We start from the raw sequence: 24,196 nt of genomic DNA, 5'->3' as shown, positions 1-24,196 counted from the left end.
AGATGACTTGTATTTTCCCTTTACCCAGTAGTTACAACGTGGGCCTATGTGTGGAGAAAGGAGTATCCAGGAGGTCCCTTCCAAAGGTATATCCAAAAGCCTTCTAGTGATGAGGGTCGAGGGCTCGGGGGGGAAGGCTCTGAACTCCTCTAGGGAGACCTGGTACTGGGAGAGGCTGCCCATCCGCTCGGCTGGGCCAGGGACTTGCCCTGTCGCTCAGGCCCTCCTCGGCATCAATTGAAAAAAATGACAGGGATGTGTTCCTGCCGTCCTGGGGACCTTGGAGAAAACCAAGGCAATTGGGCGTCAGTCTCTTTGTCACCAGGTCTGAAGCTGAAGAGAGGGCGATGAAAACTACAAAAGACGATCAGGAAAGAGACTCTATGGTATGGCTTTGCAAACCTAATCAAGGGAACTCGAGGCCCCAAACTGTACTGTGTGTAGAGACGCTCTTGAAATCACGTTCTAGCAGTTGAAGTTCTTGCTGATCAGTCCACCCTCTCAGAAAAACACACCAGACACACACACACACACACACACACACAAAATAAAAGGTTTAAAACACAAATGTCTGTAATTAAGCTCTGGAGTGACGTCTTCTGCCGGTCCAAGCATCCCACTGTTGTTGGGTGTGTGCTCTCATCCAGAGGAGCCCCTGCTCTGCCTGGCCCACTCGCGTCCCACTGCGTTGACTCTCCTCGCTCGCAGGCCTTTCCAAAGTTTCTGAAAGGTGCAGTCCGGGGTTGAATGTCTTGATCTTACTTTGGCTTGATGGTCCCCTAACTTCAGGACTACATGAGCTGCCCAAGGGACCCATAAACAGAACATGTACAGCTTTCTGCGCTTTGAAAGGAGCTAAGTGACAGGGATGGCGACCTTGTCCTAGCGGGTCCCCAGCACTCACCAATCTCCCCGCCCCCTGGGAGCCCCTTTGGGGCTGAGGCTCTGGGGGCGGGAACCCACCCGAACTGCCCCGGCTGGGGGACTGGGGGCGCCCCTCTTTGGGGTTTCTGACCACTGGCTTTGGCAGATGCTGAGGGGTGGGGCTGGAGAAGGCTTCCCCCCGGGCCGGGAAGCCGCGTGCGCCTTTCGGATGTTGGGAGACAATGGTGACCGAACTCCCGGCCTCGGCCTGGCGCGCGGCGAGGAGGCGGCTCCCGCGCGGTCACCTGACGGGGTCAGCAGGCTCCACGGGGCGACACGTCCTCGGCCCCTTCAGCCCGCGGAGGGCCGCGAGCCCCGGGTCGGCCCCGCGCGCCCGGCCGCCGCTCCGCCGCGTCCCGCTGCCCATTGGCTGGCGCGGCCGCTCCCGCCCCGCCCCGCCATTGGCCTTGGCCGCCGCGGTCCCCGCGCGCGAGCCGCCGCTGACATCACCAGGCCTGAGGCGGCGGCGGCGCCCCCGGCCCAGCCCGCAGCCCCCCTCGGCACAGGCGCCGCCGCGGGGCCCGGCGGAGGATGGTGCGCGGCGCGCCGGGGGCTCCCCGCCGCCAAAGCCGCAGCACCGAGGTGGAGCCGTCCGCGGCGGGCAGCCGACCCCCGCATCGGGCGCGGGGCGAGCGGCCGCGGTGAGGCGCCGAGGGCGGCGCGGGCGCAGCCGCCATGGGGGCCCTGACCAGCCGGCAGCACGCGGGCGTGGAGGAGGTGGACATCCCGTCCAACTCCGTGTACCGCTACCCGCCCAAGTCCGGTGAGCACGACCCGGGGCCGGGAGGAGGTCGCGGTGCTCCCGCGCGAGGGCTCCGGGGATCCCGGGGACGCAGAGGCCGACATCGCTGCAGAGCGATCTCGGAGGGTGGGAGGTGTTGGAGGAGGTCTAGAGGGATGCTTTAGGGCCCTTGGCCGGGTCGCCGGAGTGGGCAGCCCTTCCGCCGGGGGACGGGAGTGGCCCCCACGCAGTCGGTCCTGTGACAGAGACGTGCGCTCGGGGCACTGCGGCTCCCGAGGGGCGGGGTGTCCGCGGCGCAGGCCGGGTCCCCGCTGGCCGCAGCGCTGCGTCCCTTCCTTCCCGCCCGGTGGCCTGTTCCCCTCGGGAGCTGAGGGTTAGGTCAGGCGGGCTTGGCATCCGAAGCAGGCGCCTGTGCCAGGTGCTGGCCCTGGTGGCCTCCGGAGAGGGAGGGACAGACACAGGTTTGAATTAGGTTTCTCAGGGGAAAGCTCCCGTCGCCTGCTGGAGGATGGAGGCCGAAAATGCGTTGTCTGTACTGGTGCTTTTTAAGAGGCTGTCAGAAGAAAGAAGGTGTTTAACAGAAATGTTCGGGAATCTAGTAGCAGAGTCACTCGGGTTGCCGCTTTGCCAAAGTAGTGGCAAGCCTGGTTTTTGGAATGAGGATAACTCTGGGACAGGGCACAGGTATTTAAAATGTAGAGAAGTATTATGTTTGTTTTCAGAATCATTAAAAAGATAAATGTCTCCAGCCTCTGGTTTGTAGCATAAATATTGGAAGTGGAGGAGAATTTTGACAGCACAAAGAGGATGACTAGTGGATTGAGTGAGCACCAGCCAATTCTGAACTGCTGGCGCATGACCTAACTCTCTGCTCTTTATTTTTCCTTGCTTTTCTCAAGACTTCTGGGGACCCATGGCTATCATCTTCTCTTTGGCTTAGGACCTGATGAGGATTTTCGTGATCTTGGAGAGATGTCAGAATTGCAGCAGGAGAATAAAGGCATAGTAATGAGATGAGCTGGTTTCTCAGCAGTCTGTCCAGTTTGTGCCAGCCCAAAGTAGGGACCAGGCAATGAACCTGCACCCTGCAGAGTGTCTGCCAGAGCTGTGTTGCTCACTGATTTGTGCCAAAGAGTGAATCCTTGCAGAGATGAATATGCTTAAGAGCTGCTTTAGAACAGTCTAAGATAAAGCCGTGCATCATTAGTGTTTTAATAAAGCTCTAGCTGATTATGACCATATGAAACCAGTGCTAAAGGAAGCATGCATTTTGCTTTTTAGTAGACAAAAATATGCACAAGTATTGTGGATTTTTCTTTTCTGAAATCACTTAGCTTTTATTGCTCAGAATATGGAGCAGGTTTTGCTGGCTTGGAGTTTGCAGTAGAATTTGTTGCCTCAGAAGAGTATTCACCCCTCCTTCACTTATGGGAATAAGCAAAGGTAAATCACTGGAGGGCTAGTCCTCAAAGGATATTAATACAAGTATGAATCTTGGATGATGATAATCAAAGGATAATGGACCAAACTAAAGATTTTCTTAACCAACACTCTCCATACCTACAGTCTTAAATCATCCTCTCCACTCTATCAGTCTTTTAAAAGTTTTACCTAATGGTAACTCTTTTTTTTAAATAAATTTATTTATTTATTTATTTATTTATTTCTGGCTGTGTTGGGTCTTTGTTGCTGCGCGTGGGCTTTCTCTAGTTGAGGCAAGCGGGGGCTACTCTTTGTTGCGGTGCGCAGGCTTCTCATTGCGGTGGCTTCTCTTGTTGTGGAGCATGGGCTCTAGGCACACAGGCTTCAGTAGTTGTGGCCCACGGGCTCAGTAGTTATGGCTCACGGTCTCTAGAGCGCAGGCTCAGTAGTTGTGGTGCATGGGCTTAGTTGCTGCGCGGCATGTGGGATCTTCCCAGACAAGGGCTCGAACCTGTGTCCCCTGCAGGTGGATTCTTAACCACTGTGCCACCAGGGAGGTCTCTGGTAACTCATTTTTAGTCAGAGCTTTTTTTTTTTTTTTGTGATACGCGGGCCTCTCACTGTCGTGGCCTCTCCCGTTGAGGAGCACAGGCTCTGGACGCGCAGGCCCAGCGGCCATGGCTCACGGGCCCAGCTGCTCCCCGGCATGTGGGATCTTCCCGGACCGGGGCACGAACCCGCGTCCCCTGCATCGGCAGGCGGACTCCCAACCACTGCGCCACCAGGGAAGCCCTAGTCAGAGCTTTTGCATGCGAGAAATCTTTGTAGCAAGTGGACCAAATTATGTATGTTGAAGATAAAACACAGAAAATAGGAATCAGAACATTCATGTCCCAGTCAGCAAATCTTTGTGTACGTGTGAAAATATGCTGTAGTCTAGAGGCATCTCCTATCCTTCATCTGATCTTTAGATTTACCTGACTCTTTATTGGATTATAGTATTTTATTTTATTTTTAAAAATTAATTAATTAATTAATCAATTTGGCTGTGCCAGCTCTTATTTGCCCTGTGTGGGATCTTTGTTGCCGCGTGTGGGATCTTTAGTTGCGGCATGCAAACTCTTAGTTGGGGCATGTGGGATCTAGTTCCCTGACCAGGGATCGAACCCAGGCCCCCTGCACTGGGAGTGTAGAGTCTTAGCCACTGGACCACCAAGGAAGTCCCTGGATTATAATATTTTAGACCCAAAGGAACCTTGCAGAGAATTTGGCCCCAGACTCATTCATTTCACCGGTAAGAAAATGGAGGCCCAGAGAAATGAATTGGCAAGGCCAGGGTTACCCAGCAAGTTAGTGCTCTTCTTACGAAAGCCTCTGCCTTTTTCAGGGTATTGAATTTTGAACTTGTCCTTGATAGTTTGTGGATTGGAGGCTATTCTGCATCAGAATTGAGACAAAACTCAGAGGCCTGTCTCCCTGTCGAAGAATCAGACTGGGTTGATTTTGAGTTCTCCTTATCTTGAGTACGGAAAGTAGAACAAAGCAAATAGCAGAGTCAGTTTTCTCCAGATGACTAAACTGTCTGAGCTGAGACCGCCCTCTGGCTCACTGGAAAGTCTCTGTTACTCGATGGCCTTGGAGTAGTTGTTTCAGCAAGCGCATGGTCATCTGTCCCTGTAATGATGGTCACAGTGCCCAGAAGAAATTGCTTTTTCTTTCTTTCTTTTTTTTTTTTTTGGCTGCGTTGGGTCTTCGTTGCTGCGCATGGGCTTTCTCTAGTTGCGGCAAGTGGGGCTACTCTTCATCGCGGTGCACGGGCTTCTAATTGCGGTGGCTCCTCTTGTTGTGGAGCATGGGCTCTAGGCAGGTGGGCTTCAGTATTTGTGGCACGCAGGCTCAATAGTTGTGGCTCACAGGCTTAGTTGCTCCGCAGCATGTGGGAACTTCCCGGACCAGGGCTTGAACCCTTGTCCCCTGAACTGGCAGGCGGATTCTTAACCACTGTGCCACCAGGAAAGTCCCTCTTTTTTGTGTTTTTAAAGGAACCCCTTAGTTTTGTATGCACATTGAACTAGAAACATTTTAAAAGTATTGAGAACAGCTGATTTCATGTTGGAACTTGGGTTTACAGCTTTTTTTTTCTTTAACAGAGATAAGTGAAAATAAAATAGCCTAAAATTATTTAGAATTATTTATTTTTTTGAATAAGTAATATAGTCACATGGTTCAAAGTTTAAAAGAATGAAAAGGCCTACAGTGAAAGTCTAGCTCTCACTGTAGCTGTTCATCCACCCAGGTCCTCCCCATACACCTCTCATACATACGTAACCACTTTCTGGAATCCTTCCAGAGTTTCTTGTGTAAATACAAGCATAGCATGCTACTTAGACTGCTCTGCACCTTGTTTTGTATTTGTTTTGTTTACTTTCAAACATATTGGAGATCTTTCTATATTATCTCCATATTAGAGAGGGTTTTTTGTTGTTGTTGTTGTTCTTTTTTTAAAAAAACAACTGTATAACATTCCTTTGTGTGCACATGCTATCAGTTTTTAACATAGTCTATTGGTGAACATTTGGGAGTGGCTTTTTTTTTTCAGTCTTTTACTATTGCAAACAATGCAGCAATGATTAATGTTATACATATGTTCTTAGGTGATTTTTAGCTTTGTTAATAAATACATAAATATTAATCATTTAAATAGCAGAAGGTATGATGGGAGTTTGTTTCTGTAGAGTATTTCTACATTATCGTAGAAAGCTATTTATAGCACTGTTCTGCATTTGTAATTTTTGACTTAGAAACCATATGTGCTTTTAAATCCTTCTCTGAGATCTTTGCCTCTTTCAAAGCCCACTATCGTTGGTTCAGCAAAGTTAGGGCTTTGCTGAGATGGTTGTTTTTATGCGTGTAGGCCCGACTTTTGAAAGGGGTCCCCATGTTGATAAGAGTCATTATTTCTGTCTTCTCTGGGCAGGAAGAAATAGGTATACTATAAAGACAATTTAATCCATTTTAATTCAGTACCTGATAAATCTAGTTCATTTTTCTCTTACATATTTGAGCAAATTGGAAAATAGGAGTAATTCATTTTGCTCAGGTTTTAAGAGGGAAACCTATTATAAAAATTCAGAATGGTAATCAGAGTCCTGAGCAGCTAACATCATCATTTTCCAAATTTTTGTTATATTGGAGTACACGTATGCTTGTCAAGTGGGTCTGTCCTAGGGCAGACCACATTTCTAAAGCGTGGGTACTAAGTCTTTGCTTATCAAATAGTTATAAAAGTTTCTCTTAGCTTTTAGGAGCATCAGTTAAATATGTTTCGAAACCAGGGACTTTCAAAGATGAAACTTACTGCAGAATAAAGAATTATTTGGTTCTGGAACATTTTGATTGGTACGTTAACTAAAATTAAGTAGGTTTCTGAAATTCATAGTAAATACATTTAATACCATAAAAAATGTAAAGGTTCTTCCATTTAATGATGGAATCATCCGGATCAGGAGTTCAAACGCTAGTATTATTATTATTATTTTAAATAAATTTATTTAATTAATTTATTTTTGGCTGCGTTGGGTCTTCGCTGCTGCACGAGGGCTTTCTCTAGTTGCGGCAAGCGGGGTCTACTCTTCGTTGCAGTGCGTGGGCTTCTCATTGTGGTGGCTTCTCTTGTTGCGGAGCACCGGCTCTAGGCACGTGGGCTTCAGTAGTTGTGGCACGCGGGCTCAGTAGTTGTGACTCACGGGCTCTAGAGCACAGGATCAGTAGTTGTGGCGCATGGGCTTTATTGCTCTGCGGCATGTGGGATCTTCCCGGACCAGGGATCGAACCCGTGTCTCCTGCATTGGCAGGCGGATTCTCAACCACTGAGCCACCAGGGATGCCCCAGTATTACTTTTGAACACTTAAAACGTGGTAATGCTTCCACTTTCGAAACCTCCAGTATTTTTGCTTTATTTGTACTTTACTTCATTAAGAGCAGACTGATTTCTTTCACTTCTTGATTTTGTCTTATGATTTGGGGACTTTCATTTACTTATATGATGTTGGTTGTGCTCTTTTGTTCTTTAGCATCTCTTTTCTCTTTCTGTTTATTACCATCAATGCACATTCTTGGGCACCTGCTATGTATATATCATGCATCATGCTGTGCACCAGTGTATAGATTCTGATCCTGTGATTTTGATGCCTATGGCAATCAGCAGGATAGAAGCCCTCAGAATCAACTTTGTAATTCATGATGTGGGTCACAGAAGGGAGGATTAACAATATAAGCTATTTGATGGCTGTATCATCCAGGGTTCTCCAGAGAAAGAGAACCAATGGGAGATATATACATATAATTGGCCTCCATTATTGTGGGGGCTGGCAAGTCTAAAGTTTGTAGGGCAGGCCAGCAAGCTGGAAACTCAGACAGGAGTTGATGTTGCATTCTTCAGTCCGAAATCTGTAGGACAGTCTGCCGGATGAGAAACTCAGGCAGGATTTCTATGTCAGTCTTAAAGCAGAATTCCTTTTTCTCCAGGAAACCTCAGTTTCTGCTCTTAAAGCCTTCAACTGATTGGATGAAGCCCACCCACATTATCAAGGGTAATCTATTTTACTTAAAGTCAACTAATTATAAATGTTAATCACATCTACAAAATATCCTCACAGCAACATCTAGATTAGTGTCTGGACGAACAACTGACCACCATAGCCTAGCCAAGGTGACATAAAAATTAACAGTCATAGCGGCTTCTTTTTTTTTTTTTGGCCATACCCCACAGCCTTATGGGATCTTAGTTCCCCAACCAGGGTTTGAACCCACACTCTCAGCAGTGAAAGCACAGAGTCCCAACCACTGAACTGCCAGGGAATTCCCAGTGGCTTCTTATATTTTTATTTTTATAAATTTATTTATTTATTTATTGGCTGTGTTGGGTCTTCGTTGCTGTGCGCAGGCTTTCTCTAGTTGCGGCGAGCGGGGGGCTACTCTTCGTTGTGGTGCGCGGGCTGCTCATTGTGGTGGCTTCTCTTATTGTGGAGCATGGGCTCTAGGCGTGCGGGCTTCAGTAGGTGTGGCACGAGAGCTCAGTAGTTGTGGCTCACGGGCTCTAGAGCGCAGGCTCAGTAGTTGTGGTGCACAGGCTTAGTTGCTCCGCAGCATGTGGGATCTTCCCGGACCAGGGCTCGAACCCGTGTCCCCTGCATTGACAGGCAGATTCTTAACCACTGTGCCACTAGGGAAGTCCCCCCTCAGTAGCTTCTTATTTTAACAAGTTATTCTTGCTAAATAGGTGCTGAGCTCAAGTTTTTAGTTTCTGAAAGAGTGCTCGTGCTGGGAAAACATATTTTTAAAAGTCTAAAAATTGCAGTCTTTAAAAATCATTATTTAAAAATTACACTCCTGGGCTTCCCTGGTGGCGCAGTGGTTGAGAGTCCACCTGCCGATGCAGGGGACGCGGGTTCGTGCCCCGGTCTGGGAAGATCCCACATGCCGCGGAGCGGCTGGGCCATGGCCGCTGAGCCTGCACGTCCAGAGCCTGTGCTCCGCAATGGGAGAAGCCACAACAATGAAAGGCCCGCGTACCGCAAAAAAAAAAAAAAAAAAAAAAAATTACGCTCCTTCCTGGGCTTCCCTGGTGGTCCAGTGGTTAAGAATCCGCCTTCCAATGCAGGGAACACGGGTTCGATCCCTGGTCGGGGAGCTAGGATCCCACATGCCACGGGGCAAGTAAGCCTGAGAGGCACAACAAAGAGCCCACATGCCACATGAAAGATCTCGTGTGCCACAACTAAGACCTGATGCAGCCAAAAATAAAAAAATAAAAAAATAAAAATTACACTCCTTCCAAAATTTCAGTGCTTATCATCTAGTATCAAAGGTAGAATTCATGCATACAGAGATAAATAAGAATACAGAATATACCATGACCAGGGATCTATCTCAGGAATGCAAGGTTGGTTTAATATCTGAAAAATCAATCAGTGTTAATACACCATATTGGTAGAATAAAGAATAAAAACTACATGATCATCTCAATAGATGCAGACAAAACATTTAACAAATCCAACACCTTTTCAAGATGCAAAACACTCAGCAAACTTGTAATAGAAGGGTACTTCCTCAATCTGATACAGGGCATCTACGAAAAGCTCATAACTACCACTATACTTAAAGGTGAGATACAGATGCTTTCCTGCTAAGATCAAGAAGAAGACAAGGATGTCTGCTTTTGCCATTCAGTATTAACTGGAGATTCTAGCTAGTACAATAAGGCAAAACAAACAAACACATTTTTTAAAAAATTTAAGGCAACCAGATTGTAAAGAAAAAAGTGAAACTGTCTTTATTCATAGATGACATGATCCTATGTATAGAAAATACCAAAGATTCCACAAAAAAAACCTACTAGAACTAAAAACTGAGTGAGGAACATTGCAGATACAAGATCAGATCAACACACAAAAATCAACTGTGCTTTTTCTTTCTCCGTTTTTTTTTTTTTTTTTTTTTTGCGGTACGAGGGCCTCTCACTGCTGTGGCCTCTCCCGTTGCGGAGCACAGGCTCCCGACGCGGAGGCCCAGCGTCCATGGCTCACAGGCCCAGCCGCTCCGCGGCATGTGGGATCTTCCTGGACCGGGGCACGAACCCGTGTCCCCTGCATCGGCAGGCGGACCTTCAACCACTGCGCCACCAGGGAAGCCCCCAACTGTGCTTTTATATACAAGCAATAATCTGAAAATAAAATTAAGGAAACTATTGCCATTCCCAGTAGCATCAAAAAGAATGCAGTTCTCAGGAATAAATTTCACATGATAAGTATATGATTTGTGCAATGAAAATTCTAAAATGTTGCTGAGATTGATGCTTTAACTAAAAAAGTTTAAAGAGATCTAAATAAATAGACGTTTCATGTTCATGGAATGGAAAACTCAGTATTGTTGAGATGCCAGTGCTCTCCAAATTGATCTGAAAATTGAGTACATTCTCTGGTAAAATCCCAACAGACTTTTTTGAAGAAATTGGCCAGCCAATTCTAAAATGTATGTGGACATTCAAAGGACCTAGAATATCCAAAACAATTTTGAAAAGGAAGAACAAACTTGGAGGATTTTCACTACCCAATTTCAAAAATTACTATCAAGCCACAGTGTGGTATTGGTACAACAAGAAGCATATAGATCAGGGACTTCCTTGGTGGTCCAGTGGTTAAGACTTCACCTTCCAACGCAGGGTGTGCGGGCTGGATTCCTGGTCTGGGAGCTAAGATCCCACTGGCTTGCTGCCAAAAAACCAAAACATAAAAGAGAAGCAATATTGTAACAAATTCAACAAAGACTTTAAAAATGGTCCATATCAAAAAAAAAAAACCTTAAAAAAAACAGTATGTAGATCAATGGAGCAGAATTGAAAGCCAGAAATAAATCCTTATATTTATGCTCAGTTGATTTTGACAGAAGTACCAAGACAGTTCAACAGGGAAAGGAAAGGTTTTTCAACAAATGGTGCCAGCACAATTGGATGTTGACAAGCAAAAAAATGAACTTAGACCCTTTCTTCACATGACCAAAAATTAACTCACAATGGATCACAGAATGAAAATACTACCCACAGAATGGGAGAAAATATTTGCAAATCTTATGTATGGTAAGGGATTTATATCTAGAATATATAAAGAACTTGTACAATTCAAAAAACAAAAAGACAACCCGATTAAAAAAGGAGTAAAGATCTTGAGTAGACATTTGTCCAACAGAGATATACAAATGGACAATAAGCATGTCAACAATGAAAAGATGCTTAACATCATTGGCTATTAGGGAAATGCAAATCAAAACTACGGTTAGATAATACTTCACATCCATTAGGATAGTGATAATTTAAAAAACAAATAGTAAGTGTTGGTGAGGATGTGGAGAAGTTGGAATCCTGGTCCCCCGCTGGTGGGAATGTAAAAGGGTACAGTTGCTATGGAAAAGAGTTTGGTTTTTTTCCAGATTTAGCGCTACAATCTTTTATAACCATAGAAGGTAGCTGGAAATACTAGATGCTAACAGACAATATGATACATAACCCCTGGGGTAGGAGTCAGCAGGGACTTTGACAGAGGCCACCTGTTTAGACTAAGAGCCTTTCAATGGACTGCTGGGTGGATTGGGTCTGCTGCTTCAGTTGTGAGCGTTCTTTGATGGTGACAGAACAGGTGATGACAGGCCTGGAGACCCCACCGGCTCGCCCCAGGGCCTGCTTGGAGCACACAAACACACAGGGCACGTTCTTGTCCTCACATAGCAATGGGAGGTGCAGGATGATCTCCAGGGGCTCGGCGTCTGCAGCCATCACAGTGAACTCAGAGATGCCTCTGTTGAGGGTTTTGGCGGCCTCACTGGCTCCTTTTCGAAGCTGCTTGTAGTTACCTGATTGCTGAACGAGGTCCAATAGCTTCTTGGTGAGGTGGTCATCTGCAAGAGGGTAGGCCTTCAGATTTACATCAGCCTCAGTCTTGGCTCCAGTTCCATGGTATTGTCATTGGTCAAGGAGCACAGGCGATGTCAGAGTTGGAGCCCTCACCGCTGCAGAAAGCTCTATGGGAAACAGTTTGACAGTGCCTCAAATGTTCATTACTTTATAACTCAGCAATTACAGTCGTATGTTACACACACACATAATATATATATATGCCCAAGAAAAAAAAAATCCACACCAAAACATGTACATGAATGTTCATAGCAGCACTGGTCATAATAGCTAAAAGGTGGAAACAACCCAAATGTTCATCAACTGGTGAATGGAACAACTGAGAAAATGTGGTAAATCCATGCAATGGAGTGTTACTCGGCAACAAAAAGGAATGAAGTATTGATATTTGCTACAGCTTGGATGAAACTTGAAAAACACTGATGTTAAATGAAAGAAGCCAGAGGCAAAAGGCCATATATTGTATAATTCCATGTATATGACATGTCCAGAAGAGGCAAATCCATAGACAGAAAGTAGATTAGTGGCTGCCAGTGGCCGGGGGAGGGGGAAATGAGAAGTGATTGCTAATGGGTTTCTTTCTGGGATAATGAAAATGTTCTAAAATTAGATAGTAGTGAATAGTTGCATAACTCTGTGAATATACTAAAAAACCATTGAATGGTACACTTTAAATAGGTGAATTATATGGTATGTGAATTATAGCTCAATAAAACTTTTTTATGGTTACTTTTAAAAATATTTATTTATTTATTTGGCTGCTCTGGGTCTTAGTTGTGGCATGTGAGATTTTCGTTGTGGCATGAAGGATCTTTTAGTTGTGGCATGCGGGATCTAGTTCCCTGACCGGGGATTGAACCCGGGCCCCCTGCATTGGGAGAGTGGAATCTTAACCACTAGACCACCAGGGAAGTCCCAAAGCTGTTTTAAAAGTAGACCTAAATTCAAGAGCTAAAACTATAAAACCCCTAAAAGAAGACATAGGAGAAACTATTTATTTGTTTCAGATTGGGCAGAGTTCTTTGATACAGTGCCAAAAGCAAAATCCGTAAGAGAAAAAACTGATAAATTGGATTTCTTCCAAATTAAAAATGTTTCTACTTCAAAAGACAACATTAAGGAAATGAAAGGACAAGCCACCTTCTGAATGAAAATATTTGCAAAATACATAAAGGATTTACTTCCAGAATATATCGAGAACTTTTTACAGCTCAGTATTAAGAAGACAACCCAATTTACAAATGGACAAAAGAGTTGAATAGACATTTCACCAAAGAAGCTATAGGAATGGCCAATAAATACATGGAAAGGTGCTCAGCATCAGTAGTTATTAGGGAAACACAATTAAAACCACAATGAGATAGCACTTCAAAACCACTAGGAGAGCAACAATAAAAAAGAATATCAAGTGTTGGTGAGAATGAAGAGAAATTGGAATCCTTGTGCATTGTAAATGGGAATGTAAAATGGTAACAGCCAGTTTGGAAAAGAGTTTGGGAGTGTCTTAAAAAGTTAGGGACTTCCCTGGTGGCACAGTGGTTAAGAATCCACCTGCCAATGCAGGGGACACGTGTTCGAGCTCTAGTCCGGGAAGATCCCGCATGCCGCGGAGCAACTAAGCCCGTGCACCACAACTACTGAGCCTGCGCTCTAGAACCCGCGAGCCACAACTACTGAACCTGTGTGCCACGACTACTGAGCCCTCACGCCTAGAGCCCAGGCTCCACAACAAGAGAAGCCACTGCAATGAGAAGTTCATGCACCACAACAAAGAGTAGCCCCCGCTCGCTGCAACTAGAGAAAGCCTGCACGCAGCAACGAAGACCCAACACAGCCAAAAATAAATAAATAAATAGAAAAAGTTAAACATAAATTTACCTTATGATCTAGCAATTGCACCCCTATGAATCTATCCAAAAGAAATGACATAGATACACACAAAGATATGTATGCAAATGTTCATAACAGCATTGCTCATAATAGCCAAAAAACTGGAAATAATCCAAATGTCCATCCACTGGTGAATGGATTAACAAAATGAGGTATATTCATACATTGCAATACTATTCAGCAATTTAAAGGAATGAACTATTGATATATGCTACACAATGCAGATTAACCTCAAAAACATTGTGGTAAGTGAAAGAAGCCAGATACAAGACGATGTATTATTGTATGAGTCCATTTATATGAAATGGCTAGAAAAGGCAAATATGTAGAGATAGAAAGCAGAGCAGTGTTTACCTAAGGCTGGGGATGGGAGTGGGAATTAGTTGTAAATTGGCATGAGGGAGCATTTCGGGGTGGTGTTTTCAACTGGATTGTGGTGATAGTTGATTTTAGGATGGATGAATTTTACGCTGTGTATATTATACCTCAGTAAAGCTGTTTTTAAAAATAACAGTACAGGGCTTCCATGGTGGCACAGTGGTTGAGAGTCTGCCTGCCGATGCAGGGGACGTGGGTTCGTGCCCCGGTCCGGGAAGATCCCACATGCCGCAGAGTGGCTGGGCCCGTGAGCCATGGCCGCTGAGCCTGTGCGTCCAGAGCCTGTGCTCTGCAACGGGAGAGGCCACAATAGTAAGAGGCCCACGTACTGCAAAAAATAAATAAATAAAAAATAAAAATAACAGTATAGAGTGGTTTATGCCAATTGACTAAAATAAAGAGAAGAGCTTCATCATTAAGGGTGGGGCTCTTGAGAGCTAATGGCCTTGAAGGACTTTGAAGGCAGGTAGAACTCTCCAATAGTCCAATGTGGAGAATAGTATTAGTAGTGGGTAAAGGTCGCCGATGGTATTGATAGATTACAGAATAACAGGTAGGAGCCATGAGAGGAAGCAAATGGTGTTTTAAGGAAGATTTATCTCTTAGAGGGATAGGTTGTGGGGAGAAAACACTGGAAGCATAGAGACTTGCTAGGAAAGTTACCTGGTAACTCACTGTAATCAAACTTGGAAAGGGCTGAGGTCTTGACGGGGTGCTTTGCACAAAGCACATGTTCAGTGTTTTTGTAGCTTTGATGCCTATACTGTTTTTAGCTTGGGAGCCAGAGAAGTGAGGCCCCGTTGACAGAAATTGGGAATATGGAGCAGAAACTGCTTTTGAATTGATTCCCAAACGTCGGCCAGGGCTTTACCGCTCCTCAAAATCTAGGTAGATTCGGGACTTCCCTGGCGGTCCAGTGGTTAAGACTCCACGCTTCCACTGCAGGGGGCGTGGGTTTGATCCCTGGTTAGAGAGCTAAGATCCCGCATGCAGCACTGCGTGGCCTAACTAACTAAATAAATAATCTAGGTAGATTAGACAGAAACCCACCTATTCCCCCACATCAGAGTACAGACTTCTGATGCCCCCTCAGAGATTTCTGTGAATTCCCAGGTGACATGTTATGACCATGTTGGCCCCTGAGCTCCAGCTTGCTGTCTTGGCCTCATAACAAATGTAACATCGGTCCATTATTCAGTTTCTCCAAAAAATTCCATTCACATAAAGTATTCAACGTGTGGATTCTAGTAAAGATTTGTAGGTGGATGATGAAGTTTGGGCTTACATTGGAGAAATACAAACTCCCTAATTGTATGTCAACTAGGGAGTTTTACTGGCTCTTCAGCTCACCAATTCTGGCCTTCCTCTGTCTTAATGTCTCTTTTCCTCTTACCTCTCCTTTTTTGGGCTCTTCTCTTTATTATTTCCCCTGAGAATAAAAACAACTTACTGGGACTTCCCTGGTGGTCCAGTGGCTAAGACTCTGTGCTCCCAACGCAGGGGGCCCGGGTTCAATCCCTGGTCAGGGAACTAGATCCTGCACGCCGCAACTAAAATCCTGCATGCCACAACAAAGATCCTGCATGCCACAACAAAGGTCCCACATGCCACAACTAAGACCCGGTGCAGCCAAGTAAATAAATAAATGAATAAATAAATAAAACAAATTACAAAGTAGTTTGAGTGCAATTAACAAGCAACAAAATCACGCATACTTTTGGTGTGCCATTCTCCATTCTAAGTAGCTCATGAATGTATATTCCAAAAAAAGATCAAGCCTTCCCTAAGAGGAGTTCTGGTGCCAACTCTTAAGATAAAATGCCTTTCATTCCACCTCCTTCCAGAAGAAAAGGTTATTCACTGAGTTTGAGTCAAAGAAGGGATACCCAGGTAAAAAGATACGGCAGGTAGTTAAAGATTTGGACTGAAACTCCAAAGAAAGATCAGAGACAAAGGTTTGGGAGTTGAGGATGGCAAAGGAGGGCCAAGGTGTATTAATTGCCCACTGGGCCTAGCCAGCTGCATAAATGTTATCTTATTAGATCCCAAAAGCAATCCTTGGAAAGAGGTAATATTATCTCCATTTTACAAATAAAGAAGCCAATGCGGGACTTCTCTGGTGGTCCAGTGGGTAAGAATCCATGCAGGGGGCCTGGATTTGATCCCTGGTTGGGGAACTAGATCCCACATGCACGCCGCAGAGAAGATCCCGTGTGCCGCCAACTAAGACTCGGCACAACCAAAATAATAAATAACTAAATAAAGCCAATGCTCAAAAAAGTTAAATGATTTGTCCTAGGTCACACAGCTGGTAGACGGTGGCATCAGGATCAAATCCAGCTCTGTCTTAAGTCAAAGCCTTTTCTTTGATTCTGTGAGGAAGAGAGAGAGAGGAAGAATGAAAGAAAAGCAGAGGATGGGGCTCTTGAGACATATTCATGTTTGGGGCTGGGTGGAAAAGTGGGGCAAGAAGAGGAAGACTCAGAAATTAGTGTTGAAGTCTTCTGAGCATTCGTAAGGTGAATGAATTGTGGGAAAAGACAGTTGGCCTGGTTGGTATTCCAGAGAAGAGTTTCAGTGCAGTGGTGGAAACTGTTGTAAAGATTTGAGGGAAAAAAAAAAAAGATTTAGGCTTCCCTGGTGGCGCAGTGGTTGAGAGTCCACCTGCCGATGCAGGGGACACGGGTTCGTGCCCTGGTCCGGGAAGATCCCACATGCCGCGGAGCGGCTGGGCCCGTGAGCCATGGCCGCTGAGCCTGCGCGTCCAGAGCCTGTGCTCCGCAACGGGAGAGGCCACAGCAGTGAGAGGCCCGCGTACCGCAAAAAAAAAAAAAAAAAAAAGTAGCATTTCAAATTAATGGGGGATATGGAATAGTCAGTAAATGGTGTTAGTAAAATTTCCTATTTGGAAAAAAAAATTCTTATCCCATACAGTCCGTGAGGACAAATTCCAGATGTAAAAACAAATAGAAAGAAAGAAAAAAAAAAGCAGGCAAGCAACATAAACTAGAAAGAATAGGGAGTGTTTATCAGTAGGGAAACAGTTAATTCATTCTGGGCACTCATTGGGATTATAGTGTAGTGGTTAAGAATACACACAGGCTCTGGAATAAAAATAGCTGGATTTGGGGCCTGACACTGCCTCTTACTAGCTGTGTGACCTTGGACAAAGTACTTAAACTGTCTGTGCATTCAATTCCTCTTTGGTAAAATAAAAAAAAAAAATTAGTAACACCCACTTCGTAGGGTTTTGAGGGATAACCTATATAATACTTGTTAGTACAGCACTGGTATAGAGTAAGCCCTCAATAAGAGGTGGTTATTATGTAGTCATTAAGAACAATGAGGTCGGGAATTCCCTGGCGGTCCAGTGGTTAGAACTCTGGTGCTTTCACTGCTGAGGCCTGGGTTCAGCCCCTGGTTGGGGAACTAAGATCCCGCAAGCTGCTCGCAGCGGGCCAAAAAAAAAACCAATGAGGCAATGAGGTCAATCCGTAAGTACAGACATGGAAAGATGCCTACAGTACATTAGGAAAAAAAGCAACATGCAGATCAATACGAGTAATATCCCAATCAGGTTAAATATCAAAATAAAGCAAAACAGAAAACCTGAATGTGTTTATATATGTATAGGAAAATCTGGAAGGCTGCAAACTGATTGTTAATAACGGAGTTACCTTTCATAATGTTGGGTTGTCACTTTTTGTTTTGTTTTGTTTTTCTCATGGTACGCGGGCCTCTCACTGTTGTGGCCTCTCCCGTTGCGGAGCACAGGCTCCGGACGCACAGGCTCAGCGGCCATGGCTCACGGGCCCAGCTGCTCTGCGGCACGTGGGATCTTCCCACACCGGGGCATGAACCCGTGTCCCCTGCATTGGCAGGCAGACTCTCAACCACTGCGCCACCAGGGGAGCCCAGATTATCACTTTTTAAATTATGTACTTCTTTGTATTTTTTTTTTTTTGCCAAAGACATGTATTACTTATATAATTTTTAAATTTTATTTAATTTGTTTTTCGCTGTGTTGTGTCTTCGCTGCTGGGCGCGGGCTTTCTCTAGTTGCAGCAAGTGGGAGCTACTCTTCGTTGCAGTGCGTGAACTTCTCATTGTGGTGGCTTCTCTTGTTGCGGAGCACGGGCTCTAGGCACGTAGGCTTCAGTCGTTGTGGCACGTGGGCTCAGTAGTTGTGGCGCACGGGCTTAGTTGCTCCGCGGCATGCGGGATCTTCCCGGACTAGAGCTCGAACACGTGTCCCCTGCATTGGCAGGTGGATTCTTAACCATTGCACCACCAGGGAAGTCCGTATAATTGGTAAAAAACATGAATAACAAAAGCAGCACTGTAGCATTAGAATTGACTTGAACAGTTAGAGGTGCTTAAATACAATTTTGTTACTTTCCTTTTATTTTTGTGACCTTAAGCTTAAAGTATGTTATTGAAATGCCATGTAGATGAAGATTTTTCAAATATATGAAAACGTAATAGGATTTCCATAGCCAGTTTTTCCGTATTTTAATTTTTTCTTTTTATTTCCTTTTCTTTTTATTTATTTTTAAATTTTTCCCCATATTTTAATTTTGTATGAAGTTATTTTTAAGTACAATTCCATTTTCTACAATAATCAAGGATATAACTCCATTGGTCCAAAAGTAAATAGGTGAAGATTAGTATTTTTCACTTATAGGCAGGATATCTAATTTATTTTACTGTGACCTCAATTTTTTAAAAAATACCAAAAGAAGGGAAGATTGATTAGAGATCTTGCAATAAAAACTCCCAATTAGGGCTTCCCTGGTGGCGCAGTGGTTGAGAGTCTGCCTGCCGATGCAGGGGACACGGGTTCGTGCCCCGGTCCAGGAAGATCCCACATGCCGCGGAGCGGCTGGGCCCGTGAGCCATGGCCGCTGAGCCTGTGCGTCCGGAGCCTGTGCTCCGCAACGGGAGAGGCCACAACAGTGAGAGGCCCGCGTACGGCAAAACAAAACAAAACAAAACAAAAAAACCTCCCAATTAGCATGAGATAGTGACTCAAATCCAAAATATATATATATATATATATTTCTTTTTTGCGGTATGCGGGCCTCTCACTGTTGTGGCCTCTCCCGTTGCGGAGCACAGGCTCCGGATGCGCAGGCCCAGCAGCCATGGCTCACGGGCCCAGCCGCTCCGCGGCATATGGGATCCTCCCAGACCGGGGCACGAACCCGCATCCCCTGCATCGGCAGGCGGACTCTCAACCACTGCGCCACCAGGGAGGCCCCCAAAATATATTTTGCTTCATCTTTTACTCTATACAAATTATCACAATTTTATTGCTTACTCAGCGTCTTTGAATTTTGTTAGTTTTATAAAATATAAAGTTTCAAAAACCTTAAAATCTTTTATTTGGAATCATGCCATGACAATAAATAAATTGCTATTCCTTAGAGGCCTAAACAGTTGAGTTTTTTCCCCTAACCCTTTTTCTGTAGACCAACATATTTCAGTAATATCATAGATTTGGAAAGAAAAGTTATTTTAAATTAGAATAAAATTAGAGTTTCTGTTTGTTAACATTTAGGGTACCCTTTAAATACAGAGTTGTAGAAAGACGGGAAGGATGTTTAACTGCCCTTTATTGCGTGATGTGATAATACATAGTGGTTTGGTGGCAAATGTCAGAATATCTCACTGGGACAGACATAAATTCTGGAATTCACTGAGCAACAATGAATTTCATTGTGATGTTAGGAATATGCCCTAATGTCTTAATTCACTGGGTAAATTATTTAAGTTAATGAATTCTAAGATTTTTCTCTTTGTTCTCTTGCTGAGTAACAAATAGTTGTATTTTTCTTCATGGATAGTTGAAAAAAGAGTGTGAATAGCTCCTTAAAAGTTTTTATATTGATTACCTATTGAAATAATATTTTGGATGTATTGGGATATTGGAATATCCAACATTGGGATAAATAAAATATATTCAAATTAATTTTGCTTATTTTTACTTTTTAAAAATGTGGCTATTAGATAATTTAAAATTACATATGTGGCTTGCATTTATGGCTCATGGTATACATATATATTTTTTTGGCCACGCCACGCGGCATATGGGATCTTAGTTCTGGGACCAGGGATTGAACCCATTCCCCCTACAGTGGAAGCATGGAGTCTTAACTACTGGACCTCCAGGGAAGTCCCGTGTTAGCGTATTTTTGTTCAGTGCTGATCTGGAGAACAGTACTAGTGTAATTTTCTTCCCTTGTAAGTAATTTGATTTTTGTTTGTCTGGATACCTTTTTTTCTTTAATACTTTTTAAAAAATACTGAAAAAATATTGTATTAGCACTGGTCATTCTGGGCCACACCTTATGGTTGTTGTTTTTTTTCTTGATATTTATTTTTATTGTGGTTAAAAATACATAACATTAAACTTACCATCTTAACCATTTTCAAGTGTACAGTTCATTAGTGTTAAAATCTCTAGAACTTTTTCTTCTTGCAAAACAAACTCTGTACCCATTAAACACGAATTCCCCTTTTCCCCTCCCACTCATACCTTATGTTTTAAATATAATTTGGTTAAGAAATTATAGCCAACTAATAATGGAAAGCTTGCAGGTTATCTACTAGTCATATGTTTTTTCCCGTTAGCAAACAGGCAAAGAAGTGTTTTAGTGCAGTTCTTTTTCCCCTGCCGTTTCTGATTTTAGAGCGCAGTTCACACTAAGAAGCAAAAATGTGTGCAAATTGTCCAGAAGACATTTTTTTTCAAGGATTGTTAGTGTGTTTGGTGTTCCCATCTGCTGATGTGGCCGCTCTAGGTCACTGTGCCCTGATCCACACCTCTGGGCAGCCTGGGCACACAGGCAGGATGCTTTAGCTAGGCTGCAGATAGCAAGTTTGCTCTCCCTCTAGTCTAACTGGGGTTATTAGCGAGGTGCATTTCAAAGAGAGGAAAAAACAAAATTTCAGTTGTCTTAAGTTTAATTTTCCTTTTACCTGATGAGGCATTTCTATTTTAAGTGCACCAAGGAAGATCAGCTTTTCCCAGGAACGTGGCATTGACGCCTCTCCTGAAATGAAAACTCCCCTTTTCATTTGCGGATTATTGACCTTAAGTTTAGGTCTTTGTATATGTGTGCTCTTGATTTCTAATGCTACAGTTAGCTCTGCACTGCTTTCTGGATGATTCCTTTTAATGTCACAGCTCCCCCCAGAATGGCATTTCCAATAGAACACTGTCATCTTTAGCACTTTAACCCTGAGGCCATTAGTGCTCTTCTCTTGCTAGGATCAAATCTCCGTGGATTTCATTGTCCCCACATCCCCCACCTGACTGCTCCCAGGTACTGGAAACTCAGCGTGTCCCACATTGAGCTCAACCTGTACCACTCCAGACACCAAACCTGCTTCTCCCGGTTCTTTATTCATGATTTGGGTAAGCCATCCATCCATCAATGTGAACATCTTTCCCTTTTCTAATTTCACCTAATGTATAATAAATGTATAATGTCTAGTGTATAAAAAATATACTTTACTAAGGTTCAACAGTAAATGACAAATTCTTTGAGATGGCTGCATCTGCTTATGGCAACTAGGCACCTCCCCTCTCTATAAATTATGCACGTGGAAAATAGGGCTAGTAAGTGCTAGACATAAATAATTGATAATTAAGCTTTCCTAAAGGATGAATCGCACTGTTGTATCACTGCAGATGGCTGCTGTGTGTGTTTTCATTTTGATGGGTAACTTTCAAGGGTTCCTCAGTGATTGCTTTGGTTTTGGCTGCTGTTACTCTCAAATAATGTTTTCCTGCTTGTTATTTAATTAAAGAATTGCCTCACTTTGTGGCGAGTGATTTTATCCACGTTGTTTTGTTTAATAAATGTTTCTAGACTAAAGCAGCTCCATGTGTAGAAAATCCAAAAAATGAACATTTGGTTCCATTTTTCTGTTAGAACTTTCTTCTCTGTCTTCCTTGCTGTGGCTTCTTCACAGGCTGAAATTGCCGAATCTCATTTTTTTTTAGAGTTTGCTGTATACCTAAAACATTGAAACATTTACCTGAGCCGTATAACACATAAAGAAGACTTTTGCCGATTCATAAGTTCTTTGTATTAATCTAAGAACTGGGGTATATGAGAGCATCGATAAAGTATGTTATGGTAGGAGTCGTTCACTTTGAACAGCTTGCCTTTGTGGGAGAATTAGATTATAAAAATGTGGCTTAAGAAGCATTTTTTTTGCTGGAAGGGGTGTGGTGAAAAGGGAACCCTCCTGCACTGTTGGTAGGAATGTAAATTGGTACAGCCACTATGGAGAACAGTATGGAGGTTCCTTATAAAACTAAAAATAGAACTATCATATGACCCATCAACCCCACTACTGGGCATATACCCAGAGAAAACCGTAATTCAAAAAGAGACATGTACCACAGTGTTCATTGCAGCACTGTTTACAATAGCCAGGACATGGAACCAAACTAAATGTCCATCAAAAGATGAATGGATAAAGAAGATGTGGCACATATATACAATGGAATATTACTCAGCCATAAAAAGAAATGAAATTGAGTTATTTGTAGTGAGGTGGATGGACCTAGAGTATGTCATACAGAGTGAAGTAAGTCAGAAAGAGAAAAAAAATACTGTATGCTAACGCATATATATGGAATCTAAAAAAAAAATGGTACTGATGAACCTAGTTGCAGGGCAGGAATAAAGAGGTAGGCATAGAGAATGGACTTGCGGACTTGGGGTGAGAGTAGCACTGACATATACACACTACTGAATGTAAAATAGTTGGCTGGTGGGAAGCAGCTGCATAGCACAGGGAGATCAGCTCGGTGCCTTGTGATGACCTAGAGGGGTGGGATAGGGAGGGTGGGAGGGAGGCTCAAGAGGGAGGGGATATGGGGACATGTATGCTTATGGCTGATTCGCGTTGTTGTGCAACAGAAACTAACAGCATTGTGAAGCAATTATACTCCAATAAAGATCTATTTTTTTTAAAAAAAGCATTTTTTTAATTGAAGTATAGTTGATTTACAAAGTGTTCATTTCTGCTGTACAGCAAAGTGACTCAGTTATACATATACATACATTCTTTTTTCTATTCTTTTCCACTATGGTTTATCACAGGATATTGAATATAGTCCCCTTTGCTATGCAGTAGGCCCTTGTTGTTTATCCATTCTATGAGAAGCATTCGTTTAATCATCAGATTTGGAAAGTGTTCCCACATGGAATGTGCAGTGTTACCCAAGCCTCCCTTGGTGACTCAGTGCCATCACGTCCTGGCACCGTTCTTCCTTCTATCTGGATAAGGCAGATGGGGATTCTGACCCTCACTGCTGATTGCATCTGGTTAGTGTAGAGTTGAAAATATCCCTGCCTCCTGGCTGGTCAAGGTGGGGCAAAGAGAGCCTGTGTGACTGATGTCCCTGTAACCTTGGCCATTAGCACTGCTAATGAATTTGAGACTAGGGTTTGTGTATGTGTCTATATCTTTCATAGCACTAAACCTGTCCAATTAAACTACATAATCTATGTGGTAGTTGGTAGGTAAAGCCTGGGGCAGTATTATTTAAATTTGTATTTTCCTATTAAACAATCATTTTGAAACAAATATGAAAAACAAAGAGCCTTCATTGTGGAGGGTTATGGAGGTATACACGTAGGTAGGTAGGTGCTGAGACTTCTGTGTATAGGTATGAGCTGGCTTATGAAAAATCTAGGCAAAGAAACGTATGTGTGTATGCACGCTGATACCTGCAGTTAAGATTCCTGAATAGGTGGAGAACAAAGAACAACCGCTTCCAGTGTAAGGAAAAAAAATCAGGGGCCTCCCTGGTGGCGCAGTGGTTGAGAGTCCGCCTGCCGATGCAGGGGATACGGGTTCGTGCCCCGGTCTGGGAGGATCCCATGTGCCGCGGAGCGGCTGGGCCCGTGAGCCATGGCCACTGGGCCTGCGCGTCCGGAGCCTGTGCTCCGCAACGGGAGAGGCCACAACAGTGAGAGGCCCGCATACCGCAAAAAGAAAAAAAAAAAAAAAAAAAATCAGGAACAAAACACATATATATGTTCATTAACATATATATATATATATATATATATATATATAACATAGATATGTTCATACATTATATGTTCAGGTGCATTGTGGGGCCTTCTGGTCTTTTGCTTCATGGTATCATAGGCAGATCATGGTAAAGATTCAATTAAGAATGTCACAAGGAATACGGTGATCTATTTTATATTTGGTATCTTGGGTTCTTACTGCTATGATTTTGCTTATTTTGTGCCATTATCCCCAATCAAGAGAAGAAAATTTTCCTAGGGTTAGAAATTGCTCTAAATGTTTGTTGAAGGGTTAACCATTTTTTTTTTCT

At 43.7% G+C, this 24,196-nt stretch overlaps 2 protein-coding genes across 6 annotated transcripts in view; one reads left to right on the top strand and one right to left on the bottom strand.

The window, feature by feature from the left end:
• Positions 1 to 1,320: 1,320 nt before the first annotated feature.
• RNF157 (ring finger protein 157) overlaps positions 1,321 to 24,196 on the top strand; it is an 83,733-nt gene continuing 60,857 nt past the window's right edge. For 2 of the 5 annotated variants that reach the window (XM_081218117.1, XM_081218118.1), the window contains exon 1: positions 1,322 to 1,687. In XM_081218117.1, the coding sequence (XP_081074243.1) occupies positions 1,600 to 1,687 (88 nt within the window). In that variant the 5' untranslated portion in view covers positions 1,322 to 1,599. Of the gene's footprint in view, positions 1,688 to 24,196 lie in introns of all 5 variants that reach the window. The other 3 variants (XM_081218119.1, XM_081218120.1, XM_081218116.1) reach the window with 2 other exon arrangements.
• On the bottom strand, positions 11,141 to 24,112 carry LOC308607667 (NHP2-like protein 1; the record flags this gene model as incomplete). Its single annotated transcript, XM_081219824.1, has 2 exons — positions 11,141 to 11,585; positions 24,085 to 24,112. 2 exons carry the CDS (start codon positions 24,110 to 24,112, stop codon positions 11,197 to 11,199), a joined length of 417 nt encoding a protein of 138 aa, XP_081075950.1. The 3' UTR covers positions 11,141 to 11,196.

Source organism: Mesoplodon bidens (assembly GCF_964165515.1).
Source record: "Mesoplodon bidens genome assembly, chromosome: 19".
Taxonomy (NCBI): Eukaryota; Metazoa; Chordata; class Mammalia; order Artiodactyla; family Ziphiidae; genus Mesoplodon; species Mesoplodon bidens.
This window is presented reverse-complemented; position numbering and strand designations above follow the sequence as displayed.